This window comes from Mustela nivalis (genome assembly GCF_964662115.1).
Source record: "Mustela nivalis genome assembly, chromosome: 14".
In the NCBI taxonomy this organism is placed as follows: Eukaryota; Metazoa; Chordata; class Mammalia; order Carnivora; family Mustelidae; genus Mustela; species Mustela nivalis.
The window spans coordinates 47,389,096-47,404,761 of NC_139033.1; the positions used below are offsets into that span (position 1 = coordinate 47,389,096).

General features: G+C 45.6%; 1 protein-coding gene across 6 annotated transcripts in view; it reads right to left on the reverse strand.

Annotated features, from left to right (window-relative positions):
• The window catches only part of SETBP1 (SET binding protein 1), a 362,812-nt gene that overhangs the window by 19,011 nt on the left and 328,135 nt on the right, over positions 1 to 15,666 (reverse strand). For 5 of the 6 annotated variants that reach the window (XM_082698922.1, XM_082698924.1, XM_082698923.1 and 2 more), the window contains one exon: positions 9,910 to 10,080. In XM_082698922.1, coding sequence (XP_082555048.1) covers positions 9,910 to 10,080 — 171 coding nt within the window. Of the gene's footprint in view, positions 1 to 8,774; positions 10,081 to 15,666 lie in introns of those variants that run through there. The other variant, XM_082698927.1, reaches the window with a different exon arrangement.

The window sequence follows — 15,666 nt, forward strand, 5'->3', positions numbered from 1 at the left end:
GTCAATCAAAGCACAACTGCAGAGAGCTACTGCCTCATGGTGCCTGGATTGCCATCACTGCCTTTCACAGGGGTCACTGGGCCACATTTTCAAATTGTAGGTACTCCATATTCTGATGCCAAACCTCTCTTTCGGCCTCACTGCCCATCGTCTCCACATACACTCCCATTTCAGAGATGCTGTCAGTCTGCCCCTTCTGCTTGTCTGATTATTGAATTCAATCCATCCCCAGAAAGCTCTCAGCTCTTCTCTTCTTGCGTCATTTTACCGTGTCCCCCATGCTCCCTAGTACCATTTGGTTGGAAATTCATAACTTATCAGTTGCTCAATGATATCTCTGTTAGCATCTGAGATTGTTTTTCAACTTATTCACTTGTTAATATTATTTGGTCATCTCATGTTTTGGACTCAAGCCTTTCCAAATAGCATGAAAGTTCCCCAGGGCAGGGCCTGATCTTATCATTGAAGGTATCAGCGTGGCAGGTACTTAAAAATTATTTGACAATTGTAACAAAGCCTTATAGAAGTTCCAGGAAGATGAACTGGATACCCTCACGGGTAGTGGGGAGCTTTGACTGTGCTCCAAGATAGGAGTGTTTGGAGCAGGGAGTGAGTATAAAACTTCCAAAGATTGTTAATGGATGTTCTGATCTGAGTCATAACATGACTAAATTATGATTTAACATGATTAAATCATGACATGGCATGACTTCATTCTTGACATGAGAGGGGCCACGACACAGTGATATATTGTTTTGAACATGTGATTGGTGTTTTCATCTGCTGTTTCTTTCTCACCACTGCCTGAAAGGCAGAAATAGCTTCTCCCATTTCAGTGACGGGGAAACTGAGACTCAGAAGTGTCAAGAAGACGCAGTGATTTACCTAAGGGGATGATTAAGTCCTACAGGGCTGTCCAATAACCCTGGCCCATGAATTCCAAATCCACTTTCCACTATATATCCGTGTGGCGGCCAGAAAGAGTCCAGATTTCCCAATTCCCCCACAGGTAAGATGTACCTCGGTTCATCTCTCTGGGCTCAATTTCCTCATCTCTGTCCCCCATGAAGGGGCTGGCAGAGGGCGCTTCGAGGCTGGTCTAACCTCGTCTTATCTTTTGGACTCCAGTTTGAGCAACAAGACAAGGAGATGCCCCCCCCGGGGGGGGGGCGCTGCAGTGGGATTATTCCAGTGGCTTCCAGAGGGCCAGTGCTGTCTGTCTGTCTGTCATGTCTGTCTCATAATCCTTACTCTGCTTTCCCTCACTGCCTCCTTTCTCCTCCCCACCCCCCTCTCTGTCCCCACCCTGCTGTAGACTGACTATAGCCTGCCTGGACCACTAAAGATCATTCTTAATGACAGTCATTACACAGTTCTTCCATGTTGCCCGAGGCCATTTCCACAGCAATGAGCGGGACAGACCTCGCCTCCTTCCTCAACAGCTGAGCACAGTACGCCAACTTCCCTGGAACCAAGAAGTTTTTCAAAAACTCTCCATTAATTACAGGAAACCCAAAGCACGGTCCCCCCCCTTCTCATGAACACAGTCGCTTTCAGTGGCCACTAAATTATCTCGCCACCATTAAACCAACAATCTAATTAGACCCGCGGACACGGAAAGAGCCAGTGAATGAGGCAGGCGCACTGCTTTCATCTCAAAACTGATCATAAAATATTTGTGCCCTTTCGTTCCTGGCCACATAAAATCTCCCCCTCGAAGAGTTTCTTTTCATTCTCTCCGATTTATAAAGAGGAGCTTGAATATTTGATATAAAATGAGTATCTTAATAGAAATCGCTTCACGTATGGGAGGTTTTCTTGCCCGCATTTCGCCGAGCGTGGAGCCCTCATTACAATGATCGCACCTGACTCCCCCTGCGATCGGCGCCTCACAGCCAAACCTCCCACTGGGCTTCAATGGAGGTGGGAATGATACCATCACCGGGAAGAAGATAAAATGTATTATTATCATTACTCCATTTTTAAGAGGGTCTGACTGTGGCAAGAGGTGGCTGGGAGCATAATCTGTACGAAGCATTCGGAGAAGATAAATTGAGTTAAATTCCTCACAGACACAGCACTTTCAAACCGGTTATTACACCTTCTGTCTTTCCTAAAATCTCAACTCCAGAGGAAAAAAAAAAAAAGTTAAATCAAGTCCAGACATGTTTATTGAGTATTTACTAGGCACCCAGCACCGTGCACGGTTCCTGACACCCAAATATGATTACAGGTTGCTTCACAGCCTGGCTTAGTTTCATCCCATATAACACAAGGTTCTGGGAATTTATGAGAGACTCGATACTCATCAAAGGGGACAAAACCGAAATAGGAAATATGATTGCTGCTCTTGGGAAACCAAAGCTCTGGTTACAATGCGAGGCTCTTATATATAAAATAATTAAATTACAGCCTAGCTTCCCATGAGCGGCTCATCCCCCAAATACCATAGATGAGCTGCATGAGGGGAGATGCAGGCACAGACTCCCCCTTCTCTTCTCTGAAGAAACACAGACTCTTGTACGGCACAGACTGTGCCTTATAGGCTGACTCTTTAACTTGAATATAATCTTCCCCTGAGAATATCCTGTTGGACTAGCCAATGGCTGGTCTCTCATTACTGCACACAAGATCCAAGCGGCCCCAGAGGTCCCTTTCAGGTAGTTGTTTCTGCTGAGCATTCTTTGGATGGTTTGCTGTTTCTGGTACTGATATGGAAAATAAAGGCAAATCATTGCCTCTCAACTCTAATGAACTTAAGGCTAAAGTGTGTGTTTGTTTTTTTTTTTTTAAAGATTTTATTTATTTATTTGACAGAGATCACAAGTAGGCAGAGAGGCAGGCAGAGAGAGAGAGAGAGGAGGAAGCAGGCTCCCCGCCGAGCAGAGAGCCCGATGCGGGACTCGATCCCAGGACCCTGAGACCATGACCTGAGCCGAAGGCAGTGGCTTAACCCACTGAGCCACCCAGGCACCCTAAAGTGTGTGTTTTCATGAACCAGATGCTTTTACGCAGCAAACAGCTGTCCCGTTCATTTTGTCTAATATTCATCGATTATCTATTGTTTGCCCACCTCAGTGCCAGGTACTGGGATTTTAAAGTTGAACAAGATCTGACAACAGGGGAGGGGACAGTCCCGTGTGGGACAGAGGCATGAGCACAGATACCATATTCAGTGTAGAGATCAGTCATCAAAGGGCTTAATAGAGGGAGCCCTGGAGGACAGAGAATGTGGCACCCAACCTGGCCACAGGGTGGTTCTCCAAGTGGCTAGGAGGGAAGGCTTCTTAGATTGAAGGCACCCTGCCGAGTCTTGAAGGATGACCATGAATTAGCCCTCTACGTGGCTTGAAGGGTGGGTGAGGGAGAGAGGAACGTTCCGGCGCGGAATGCAGATGATGGCAATAGTGACGGCCAACACAGCAGCGGCTTCAACAGCATTCATTTGCTAACCTCTTGCTATGCGCCAGGCACTCTGCTAAGATTTTCACAAAGACTATCTCATTTATTCCTCACCATGATGCTCTACCTGAGGTAGTATGCTTCCCCCCATTTTACAGATGTGAGCCCCGAGGACCGAGATCTGCCAGCTGCTAAGTGCAGCACGGAGATCTCAGTATAGACGATCTGAGGCAAGAACACGTGCATTTGAGTAGAGCAGGGGAGCCGGTGTGTGGGGTGAAGGAACATGGGATGAACCTTAGAAACGAGGCCAATGCAAGGATGCATGTCCTTTCAGATTCCTAGAGTCATCGTTTTACAGGGCTGCCCCATGATTAATTAGCTAGGGAAATGCAACTTTGTTGGATTTGCTACCCAGTACTGATTACGGGCCCAGACTGCCACGTAATACGTTAACTTTAACATTTTTGCTCCCAAAATATGCAAATGATTTCTGACTGGTAGAAGAGATAAGCCTGGAGCTTATGGTTTTATTGCCCATTAGGACATTAACTGAGAAATCTCATTTGATGTTCTTTCCCCATTGCTTACATTCCTATAATGTCCTGTCCCTCTAATTCTTCTTTGGATCAGTTTTCTCACCAAGTTGGTTTCCTTGTTCAAGTGTTGAATGAATACTTGGCAAGAGTTTTTAGGTGTTTTTTGTTTTTTGTGGTTTTTTTTTTTTTTTTTTTTGGCGATGGTTAGCATTTCTAGGGAGATGTGGCTGGAGCAGAAGGCAGGGCTACATTCTGGAGTGTTTGGTGCTTCTCTGGGATGTTTATAGCTGTGGCCATGGGGACAGCTCAGCTGCTCTAGGATGTCCATATGAAATCAGAAAGGAGCTTATTTCCTCCTTTGGGGCAAAAATAAAAGAATTTTCAGAGGCTTTTCAGAAGACCTTTGCTGTGATGGGATCTTCAGGGAAACACAGAAGCTTCTAACCCTACTGGGTCTTTTCAGGGCCCAAAGCCAAGGGTGGGGGGCTTTTCTATAAGTCCCACATTTGGGAGAGCTCTCTAGGCAAAAGTCATTCTGTGCTGCTTCCACATGGGTTTATATGCAGCACTTTTCAGGCAACTTGAATAACTCATTTTTAAAATAAAGCTTTAGGGGCGCCTGGGTAATTCAGTCGGTTAGGCGTCTGCCTTCAGCTCAGGTCATGACCCAGAGTCCTAGGATCAAGCCCTGCATCAGGCTTCCTGCTCAGCAGACAGTTTGCCTCTCCCCCTGCCCCTCACCCTGCTTGTGCTCTCTCTCCCTCCCCCCCTCAAATAAATAAAATCATTAAAAATAAAATAAAGTAAAGCTTTATTTTCCCTAGGTCTTTTCTGAAAGTTTTCTACTGTATATTTTAAGTGATTAATCTGGCCTTGCAGGAATTTATTTTATAATCTTCAATTTGTATACTCATAGCCCTTGGATGTTCCAAATCCCAATAACCTGTGCATTTATTTGCCCTATTTCGGACTTTTGGCTGAAGTGATAACACTGTTTTGGTTGGGAGTGTCGACGATGATCCCACACAGGCACAAAGCAAATATAATTTTACAATTCTTATTGCAAAAGAATTCATTGCTTTTTGCACCTGAATATAATTTCATTATTCTGGGCCCCTTTCCATGGATGGCAGTTGGTTAATCGAAAAATCAGGCATGCTAGAATCTGGGGGCCAGAAGACATTTTCATGATTATTTTACTCCAGCTACTAGAGTACTGGATTTCCTTCTAATTCCATTAGAATTAAGAATGTATTCTTTTACTTGTGAAGGTAATTTTTCAAGCTTAAGGTTTTGCATCTTGATTACACATATATGTCAGTTTCCATGGCGCGGACAGTTTGGTTAATTATTAAATGATTTGCCAGACCAGTTTCTGCCTTCAGAAGCAACATGTCTAAGCCTTTAATACACTTGTGAAATACATTTTTTTTTGTCTTTTATTTTGTCCTTTGCTATCTTAATTATTATCATTTTTTAAAGTTCTTACTTAAGTCCCAGTCAGTTAACATACAGTGTAATAGGAGTCTCAGGTGTACAGTTGAACGATTCAACACCTCCTACAACACCCAGGGCTCATCACGGCAGGTGCTCTCCTTCCTTCCCCTCCCCTACTTGACCCACCCTTCCAGCCAATATTTCCACTTACTCATAGGCTCTGGTAGTTTGAAACAAGGTCGATCATACAGTTTCAGAGAATAAAACACCTGTACGAAACAGACAGAAACCACGAACGGTGTCCACCTGCCTCCCGCCGGTCTCTCCCCCGGGCCACACCTTGAGCTGCTGAGATCGGAACAGTGACAGCAACCCTGACACAGGTCTTTTTTTCTGCTCGGAGGTTTAAGATGAAAGGATAGTGGGTGTGTGTGTGTCTGTGTGTTCCAACTAGACTTTCAGGTGCAGGACTGTGGAGATTTTGTTTTCTTGGTGTTTTACTGAGTTGCTACAGTATTTTTCATCTATTTACTAATGTAGTCTCATCAGAAACACAAAGGTGGGGCGACGTTTCAGTCGTGAAATCACCAACTCTCTCCATGCGGCATGACCTCCAAGTCATACGTAGTTCAGTATGCAGGAGCGCAGAAAAACTAGGCGGACTTATTTGGGTATGGATTATCTGATATGGCTATTAAATCGCGAGAGAAGTTACTTCAAATTATGCATCACTTTGAACAAACTGTATTGAAGCCTTTACTGCATTAACCCTAATTACTCACAGGGATGATGCAGTGCTCCCTCGAATCCGACCCTGCACGGGGCCCGGGGACCGTGGCTGATCAATAGCTATTGAGCAGTTTGATCACGAAGGCTGACCTGCTTGAGCTCCGGTGGCAGCCACGGCCATCTCTCCCTCCCAGCTGCTCATAAACTGACATGTTCTCCGTCTGACCTCCCTTTCCTGCCCCTCGTCTTCTGCCTCTTCCTCCAAATCAATAACCTTATAATCAGCATGCTTCCCAGACTCTGAGCAGCTAAAAAATTGCCTAAAACAACACACACACACACACACGCACACACACACACACACCATCCACCCCCCCAAAACACACTTGAGCTAGAAAAGACATGTTTTTAAACCTCTGACCTACATCCATTTCTCCCATGTTCTGTTTATAAAATGAAGTGGGAATTTTTTTTTAAACATATTTCACCTATTCGAAAACATACTGTTTAAAAACGGAAATAATAAAGTATTTTTTAAAAGATTTTTAAAAAATTTTAAAAGTAAATAATATTAAAAAATACTAAAAAACATACTGTTTAAAAAATACTGTTTAATTATTTGGCAAGTATTTACCAACAGCCTACCACTTGTCTGTCAAATGTTTTCCATTTGATTGTTAACTTCCAAGATGGAGTGTGTTTTTCTCTGATGTCTGTCTCCATGTCTAAGGCTCTGTCTACAAGCGCACAGCTGCTGTGCTGTCTCACCATGATTCATTTCTCTCAGTGATTACTTACTGAGCATCTACTACGTGTCAGGGGCCCTACTAGATACGTAAGTATTCATTACTTTAAAAAAGAAAAGAATTTCTAATTAATTGAATTCCTTTAGTATATATTTTATATCTCAAGACATGATTTCTTAAATTAATTTTGCTTTAGAAGACACTAAGTTTTCCTCTCTTTTCCTTTCTTTGCTCTTGTCTGGGTCTTCAAAACCACTCTGCAAAATTGATGACCTACTGGAAACAGGCCAGAAAGACTTCTAAATTACCTTGCTTATAGCGGAAGAGTAAAAAGGGACCCTAAAGAAAACAAAAATGAAGTGAATTGTCTCAACAGAAATATACAGGACTAATGCACAAGCAAACAACTGAATGAAATCAGACCAAGATACCATTTATTAACTTTCTAATGTGTGCTTGCCTGTGGTTAATGTGGCAAATGATGAGTTTCACTCACTATTCCCTAAAAGAAGTAGGAGTCCATAATTAGGGAGAAAGAAATCTGCCTTTGCTCATGTTGGGCCTAGGACAGAAGGGAGAATCCACTGGAAATCAGGCAGTAAATCAAGAAGTTTGGGTTCCAATCCAATTGCGTGACCTTGGGCAGCTCTCCGAATCCTGGGAGCAATCATGTGTGCATGGTGTGTGAAACGGGGCGTTGGCCACGAGCCCAGGCTGTGTGACCCTAACTCTCTCAGGTCTGTGGGAAGCCATTTATCTGTGGGGAGCAGAATCTTGGGAAGGTCTGGCCTCTAGCACCTGGGGAGTTCTCTGGCTTGCTTTCTCCCCAAAGTTCTGCTTAGCAGCCTGAGACCCGGAAACAGACTAAATCTGTGAAATTCTCCTGAGGGTCTCATTTTTAGCACAGCCAAAAATCAACAGCCCATTCCTAAATCCTGAAACAGGAGAGCTTTGGCTCAGCTCTGATGACCAGAGAGGCAGGTTTAAAAGTTTAATACCCACCTGTTTCTATGCCTGTTTGGCGTATTTGTAAACGACTGAACGCAGAGAGAGGAGGTGAGCCCGTGGACACATGGGGTCCCAAGAACCCATTCTCTTACTCTGAATGGAAAGAGCTGAGTTTGAGGGGAGGGAAATGGGGGACCCCCTGTCTTTTGCACCTGGGAGATATCTGGGCTTGGCAAGTGAAGGCAGAAATATACAGGCTAATTTCCAAATCCATAAAGGGAGGTCTCCAGAGTGTAACCAACAAGGTTGCATAAGGAATTATCAGGTGGATAGTGCCGACTGCAAACCCAATCCTTCCCTCCAGACAAGTGATCGCTTCGCACAGTTCCAGGCTTGGCCCCAGCTCCCACATCCAGGACTATGTCCACATCGCTCCCTCTGCCTGCACGCTCTCCGCCAAAGATGTTCCCATTCGTCAAGTCTCAGGACAGCTTCTTCCCCATGCACCTAAGACCTTGCCGCCGACCTCTTCCCATTCTCACTGCAGGCATCATTTACCTGGCATTTCCACCAAGAACCTTCACTTCCTACCTAGCATGAGAATGATGGGGAGACTCACGATCCCATCTGAGAGACCATCCCATTCCTCCTGGGCAAGAGTTTCCAAATGGCTGGGGAGAACGGCATTTCCAAGAGATGTTAAGAGCTACTGCCAGAAAAATGGGTTCTGTGGTCAGCTAAGATTGTAAAATTCTGTGTCTGTCCTTCCTGGAGCACCAAGTGCACCACACTGTCCTTGAAAGGCTCTGGAAAGCCCTATGGAAAGGAAGCTACATAAAGCAGCATTCCCTACACACACTTCACTATGAAAGTATCTTTTATCACCAGACACCTACTAATATTTTGCAGAACTCAATTTGGGAAATGTCACCCTGAATATTTCCTTCTGTTATTTCAATAGGGCACATTCTCTGATTACCAGCAATTTCCATGAAGGAAGTAGGGATGAAGATAAGTCGAGTTCTTCGCTCAAAGCAACCTGCTCACTGAGAAGATGCATTTAGAGAGAGCATCAATGAGTCTCTTCCTGGGCTTCTAATCATAAGAGGCATTTCTAAATACTACAATATTTATGCTGAACATTGTAATGCTGAAGAGTTAGCAGCGCATTACTTCCACAGCATGCTCTCATTCTGTATGCCGTGAAGATGGCAAGAACCTAACTCATGGATTCTACCTCTGGGGGATGTACCATTTCACTGTGAGGGGGGCAGAAGGGAAGGGAACACAGCTCTGTAGTCTCTGAGGAGGTAGCAAACACATGGTAGAGACACCGGGTGCTGTGTGCATTCAGGGGAGGCTGCGCTTTCAAGGTCTGTGGGATGTAGATGGCACTTGAGGAAGGCTGTCCTCAAAGAATGGTGTTAAGCCAAATTGAAGGCTGCCTTCTTGGCAAGAGGGACAAACGTGGCAAAGTGGGGGTTGGTGCAGGCACTGGTGGGAGATTACGTGGGGAGCAGAGGAAGGATGTCTGAATAAGGAGTTTCTATTTTATCAGCTGCCAGGGAGGAGTCTGGTGGGTATTAAGGAGCTCATGACATTGTGGGGTAGAATGAGCCAAGGCCTCAGAGAAACTCTGATGACTGTCTCCCACCCCCGGGGAGCAAGGGAACTCATCAAACGCCATGGCCGAGAGCATGGGTCCTGGGCCTATGCTGGCATCCTGACCATCCACAGGTTCCTGGGGCCAGTTTCTTGACTCCTGGCTTCCTCTTCTGAACTCAGGGCATAGGTATTTACCTCACAGACTTCTTTTATGAGTCCTGTGAACTAACACAGATAAGGTCCTGGATGCAGAGATTAATAATTACTAAGGCTTGCTAAAAAGCCATTAATACTGTTATTCAGTTGCTACTCACGGGCCTTTGCCCCCAGGTCCTGAGCGGATCTCGTCCTTTCCTCCCTCTTGAAAACCCAGTGCGGAACCATGCTCGGCGTCTGTGGGAGGTTGGCTAAGCAGAGAACCTATATTCCACAGCACGTTCCCCGTGGGCCTTCTCGCGCCCACCTTCTTGGGGCTGAACCCAAAGCCTCGGGGCAGTGTTCACCTGCATCAGACGTGGCCGCAGAGGCAGCGAGGAGCGATAACACTGGGCTCGGGGGGATTGCCACACTGTCAACCGCCGCTGGCTTCTTCCTGGTCATCATGGTGGACGCGGAGCCCTCGCTCTTACTGTGCGGTGCCGTCTGGTCCACTTTTAGGTGGGGACTTGGCATCCCTACAAAAGAAGAATCCCGAAGCCTGTAGTTACTTGAAAGGAACAGGAAAACAGACAACAGAAAACCTGAAAGTGAGCTGAGAACATCGTTATTTCACCTCCTTCTGGTCACAACAAGAATGAAATGGTAGAATATTTAAAGAAAAAAAAATCAGCAGCACGACGGGTTTTGGTTTTGCGGCTGACATCCATGGAGACAACATTCCGGTTTAGCTGTGTGGAAGCAGGGGCATGGCCCAGGGAGGCAGGAGAGACCAGCAGCTACCCTTTGTCTTCTACGGAGCAAGAAGCACATCGTCACAGAGGCTGTGTTGTACGCAGCATGAAGGGGAGAAGGGAACCCCACCCCAGCTTCTTATCTCACCTGGCTGGGGACACAAGACTAAAGGAGAAGGAAACATCGGGTGACACGTGACACATAAGGGCGGGCTTGGGTGTTCTTCATCCATTCACATGATAGGTGCCTGGAGAGGGCTAAGGATTTGGGGATTAGTGTGGGAACGAAGGGAAGGCTTCCCAGAGCTTATGCTGAAGCAGCAAGGAAGAGGAAAATGCCTTCTCAGTGCCAAGAAGAGCACACAATAAGTTCTGGGTGGGGGATGAAGATGATCCAGTCTGCTGGAGCAGAAGACGCAGGATGGGGGCTGGTGCATCCCTGTGGCCATGGCCGTGGCCGAGTGAAAGTAGATTTGGGGGCTTTTCAGCCTCTGGTCCTAATAAGCATCAAAGGTCTTATCTTTGTGATGCTGAAAAGCGCCTCTTGCAAAGTGCCTCTGGAAGGGCCTGGGAATTTACTATGTAACAAATTACAGAGCTATTTTGGAAACTTGCTTCCTCCTTTCGAATCCAGACTCTATTTTTTAGCTGCGAGATCATAAGGAAGTTACCCTCCCCAAGCTTCGAGATTCCTTAGCTGTACACATGGGGTGGAACAGTATAAGCTCACAGGGGTGGTTGGAAGGACTCCGGAGGTAATTAACGTAAAGTGCTTAGAGCAGTGCCTAGCACACAGTCCACGACAAGCGTTTCCTGCTACTATTACTCTTACTAGCTTATTATTCCTGCAGCCTGCTACTTCCTCAGGGCAACAGAAAACAGCTGGCAAAGGCTCTGTTCTCTTTCCTGACCTGAGCAAGGATTTCTGGGCCCCATCTGCATCCCCAGCTGCAGGAATGTGGCTCTCCAACTCGTCCAAGCCTAAGTCCAGAGGCTGGGGGTGTCCGAATCGATGTTAGATGGCCATCCATGCAGAATTTCTTCATTTCTAGGCTACCCGCCACTGACTACTACAACAAATGGGGCTTTATTCCAATCGCTCTCGACCCTTGTTTTTCCAGCCCGGCCACCGTGGGTGATTCAGTCCTCTGCCCGAGTAACGTTATGTTGTCACCACGGTGAAAGCAGCTCAGGGAAGCCAGTGACAGCCCCGTGAAGTGTGTAGTGAAGATACCAGTTTCTTAATTTTACCAATGAGGAAACCACAGTTCTGAGAGGTTTTGATAACTAACTAAACTCACACAGCCCTAAAGTCAGGGCTAGGAGTCTGCAAGTAGCCAGATGCTAAATCCAGGACCCAGGGGTCAGCCTGGCCCAGCTGGTTGTCCTCTAACACCTGTCCACTGCCCTGGTCTGCCCACAGCATCATTTATATCGAGGGCGCACAGGCCCTAGCCCCACACCTGGACAAAGCACCTGTAAGCATCTAAGGAAGGAAGTCATGTTGACGATTTCATTGACTTACTACTACCTTCCTACGCTCCATTCCACCCTCTGAAACTCCCCCTCCCGTTCTGTGAATAACAATGTAAATGCCATTCTTTAGGTTTTATGTTTCAAAGCATTTTGACAGTAGAGGTAGACAGACATCAAATTCCGTGACAGAAAGATTGCAAGGCATGACCATCAGGATGCCAGGAAGGGCAGCAAACGTGGACAGGATGCCCATTTGTGAAATACGCAGGGGTGTCAGGGACGGGCTGGGCACACGCATAATACATGTAACACACATACAGAGCCACCCGCGAGGAGATCTATTTCAACAGTTAACGGTGGTTATTCTCAGGAAGGCAAGCACGCAGGAAAGTTTGTAAGAAAGAGCGAGTTTTTACCTTTATTCCCTAGCCTTCTTTAGATAATAGTTTTAAAGCCACAAATATATTAAACTTTGTTTCCTTTGAGAAAATAAATTGGACTTTGGGAGGAAAAAAATCTACAAGTCTACCAGAGGACAGGCTTTGGAGAGGAGTGATTTGCTTAAACAACCGACTGCTAAGACTCCAAACTGGGGACAGCAGCCCCGGGTCTGAGGGACGTCCCCCAGCTCAGTCCTCGCTGCCACCACGGTCACACTCCCATTAGACGGAGGCTGCTGTGCCTTCCACAGCACACCTCTGGAAGTCCAAGCCGTCCCAGAGATCTGCTGGATAATGGCTCCTCTGGAAAAAACCCCTGCTATGTCATCTTTGTACCCGTGGACACAGGTTGGGTAGGTCATTCTTTGTGTAAATGAAGGCAGGCTCAGGGAACAGGCTGCAAACAGGATTAGCAGGAGGATATTTAACTCTCACTTGGGAACAAACTGATTTCAAGTCATTTTCGTTGTACCCATTTTCATGCAAATGTTCGCGATCCAAATTAGTCTCAGTCCACATCATTTCATTAAAGTTCATTCGATCATACCTCTATTGGGCATACTTTGCTACTCAAGTGTTTGTGTTAAAAGTAATAAAATGACACTTAAAAACTCTATAATTCAAATCGTCACTATTTAAGCTGTCTTGAAAACCCTCGATAATTTAGGATTTTCTAGATTATGGTACTGTTTGTTCGTTGCCATCCAATGAATTTGAAAAGCAATTAGGAAAAAAGAAAAAAAAAAAAAAGGAGCCCTGACGTTTTCTCAGACATTTTTGGGTTTTGAAAGGATTATGGAAACAATCCCAGAAATAGCATACATGAGCAAGTATATTAGATAAGCTTTCAACAAAGACTAATCTAGCAGCATTTGGAATCCCCAAAGTCTGCCTGAGGGGCGAGGGCTCAGGCTGCTGGGATGGGTGACCCCCCCAAGGAGCGAGCACTGGGCAGGCTGGCCACTGGGAGTCTTTGTCTCTGTTCCTTCCAGGAGGCAGCTGATGTACCCCGAAGAGGGGCCCAAATGACTGGGCAGGCGTGAAACAGCTCAGAACCAAGTTCTCGGGGATGTGGGATGACGGCAGAGGGCTGGGACATTTGGAACCTTTCTTCTCAGCACGGGCCCGGCTTCCCTCTCCCCACGGGACGGAGATGCGTGAAGCTGGACGTCCACCAGCAAGAACCCCGGATATCGCGTTGTGCTGACTTGGACCATTGAGATGTGTTACCTCAACTAACGCAGGGACCTGAATAAAGGTGAGCACAGCTTTGATGCGGGAAGGGGTCACTTCTCAACCTCTGACAGCAGACTGTGTGGAGAACACACGTGGTGCCTGCGTTCGGAATGTCCGTGAACCCCAGCTCAGGGCAGACTGTACTAGAGGCTGGCGTATGTGGAGGCCAGGACGTTTTTAAAGGAGGAAATAACAATGCTAATAACTACGTGGATCCAACATCTGTTCATGATTAAAAGACAGAGCCAAGAGGAAATATTGTTTAAAAGTTAAACCTATAGGAAAACATTCTGCTAATAACCTGTTGACCTCTATTGATAGATTTTTTAAAAAGTCTTTGAGACTGTGCTGTAGTGTATCGAGGGACAGTCACTCATTTTCAAAGGTAATTTCTCATAGACCACTTATCCCCTCAAACCTCTACCTGCACACCGTGTTTGCATTAGGGACTTGATTTATGGATTCCCACTCCTCCGATGCAGAAGCTGACTTCCTGTTGCCTTGGTTACTTGGAGCTTAGTTCAAGGTTAAAGTACTCCGAAGTCAGAATCGGTGGCGGGCGCGGCATCCAGCGGCTGGGTTATTGACTGCCCCAGGATGCGAAAAGGTCAGAGACCAAAGCACTGTTTACTGCCTTAAGGGTGAGTCAATAGCTTCAATATTTTGATTCTGTTTCTTCCAAAGTAGTAGTTGCTGTTCAATTACCTCTTCCCCGGGTTGTTCAAGGTCACAGGGGTCATGGAGGAAAAGCAGGGTCTGTGGCGGCTGACTTTCCCAGGATCCCTTTAATGAGCTCTGTGACCTTGGATAATAAAAACCAGCCTCACCTTAGAGTAATCTGTATGTTGCTCTAGGTTTACAAAGCTACTTTATCTCATTTTCTTTATGGGGAAAACAAACAAATATCTTTGTAGGATGAGTACTGCATATTCACTCCCCTTTTCTAGATCAGAAAAAAAGGAGGTTTAGAGAGGTCCTATAACTTATGTAAAATCACACAGCTGGTAAGAAGAGGTAAGAACTAGATCCTGACTCCTTGGTGGGTCCTCACGTCCCAATTTCCTTAAAATAGAGGGGCAAATGGAATCATCACCTAGAGATCATATGTAATTCATTCTGGAACATCCATTGCAGAGAGCAGTGGATCTAGAAAATGCTATGTGATTAATATAGGCTTGTGGAACACCTTAATTAATTTTTTAATTATACGATTTGCAAATGCAATTGTTTCCTGGTGACAAAGCTTAGATTGGAATAGTGAGAGAGCCCGACACCACCAGAATGGTGGTTGGGTTTCTCAGTCACCTCCTGGCCCCCTTCATGCTGCAGAAAACAGGACTTGGCATGCGCTGGGAGGTATATTATATTGAACAGTCAGTGGCTTTTCATCTTGCAAAGAACTTTGACATGCATTATGCTATTTGCTCCTGCAGCATCTCTGTGGATGACAAAAGGCAGATGGTGAAATTCCAAGTACACAGATAAGTAAACTGAGCCACAGAGGACCGGATGATTTGCCCAAACTCATACATCACGTGTGCAGAAGAAGTAGTGTGGAAATCCATGCCTCTTGACTCAATTTGATGTTCCTTTCTTTCCCTTTTGGGTAAGCCAGTAAATGACGTATTTTGCACAAGGCAAAACTCTTGAAAACTTGAAAATAATTCCCATTCTCATAACTGCTTGTTGGATTGATCCACCGCTCTTTTTCCTTGTTTGCAAATGAACTTCACTCATGGCACACAGGGCGATATATGTTATGAAAGACAGCGAATCAAGCACTAGATAATACCTTTAGAATTTGGGAAAAAATATCTTTCTGTGCCAAAGTCAATAAAAACGTTATTTTTGTTGCATCATCATCTTCATTAATTCAACAAGTATTTATTGAATATTTACTGGTATTGGGGACACAGCACTGGTCAAAACCACTGAAGTCCCTGTTTTCTAAGAATTGCATTCTAAAAACCTTGGCATAGCACAAAGGCAGCTGTTACTTTTTATAAGGAAACAGAAAGATCTTAAGGTGTTTTTTGACCATCAAAAGGCAGCGCCTCTGCTATTCACTCATAGAGTATCGGAGGGATAGAGCACCAAGGACCCAGATCACAGCAAAGGGAGGGCACCACTGTGAACATGAGTAAAAGACATGGTTTCCTGTGTGCACCTGCATCTCCGTCACTCGGGTTCTGGAAGGAGGAGCCCAGGCTGGATATCC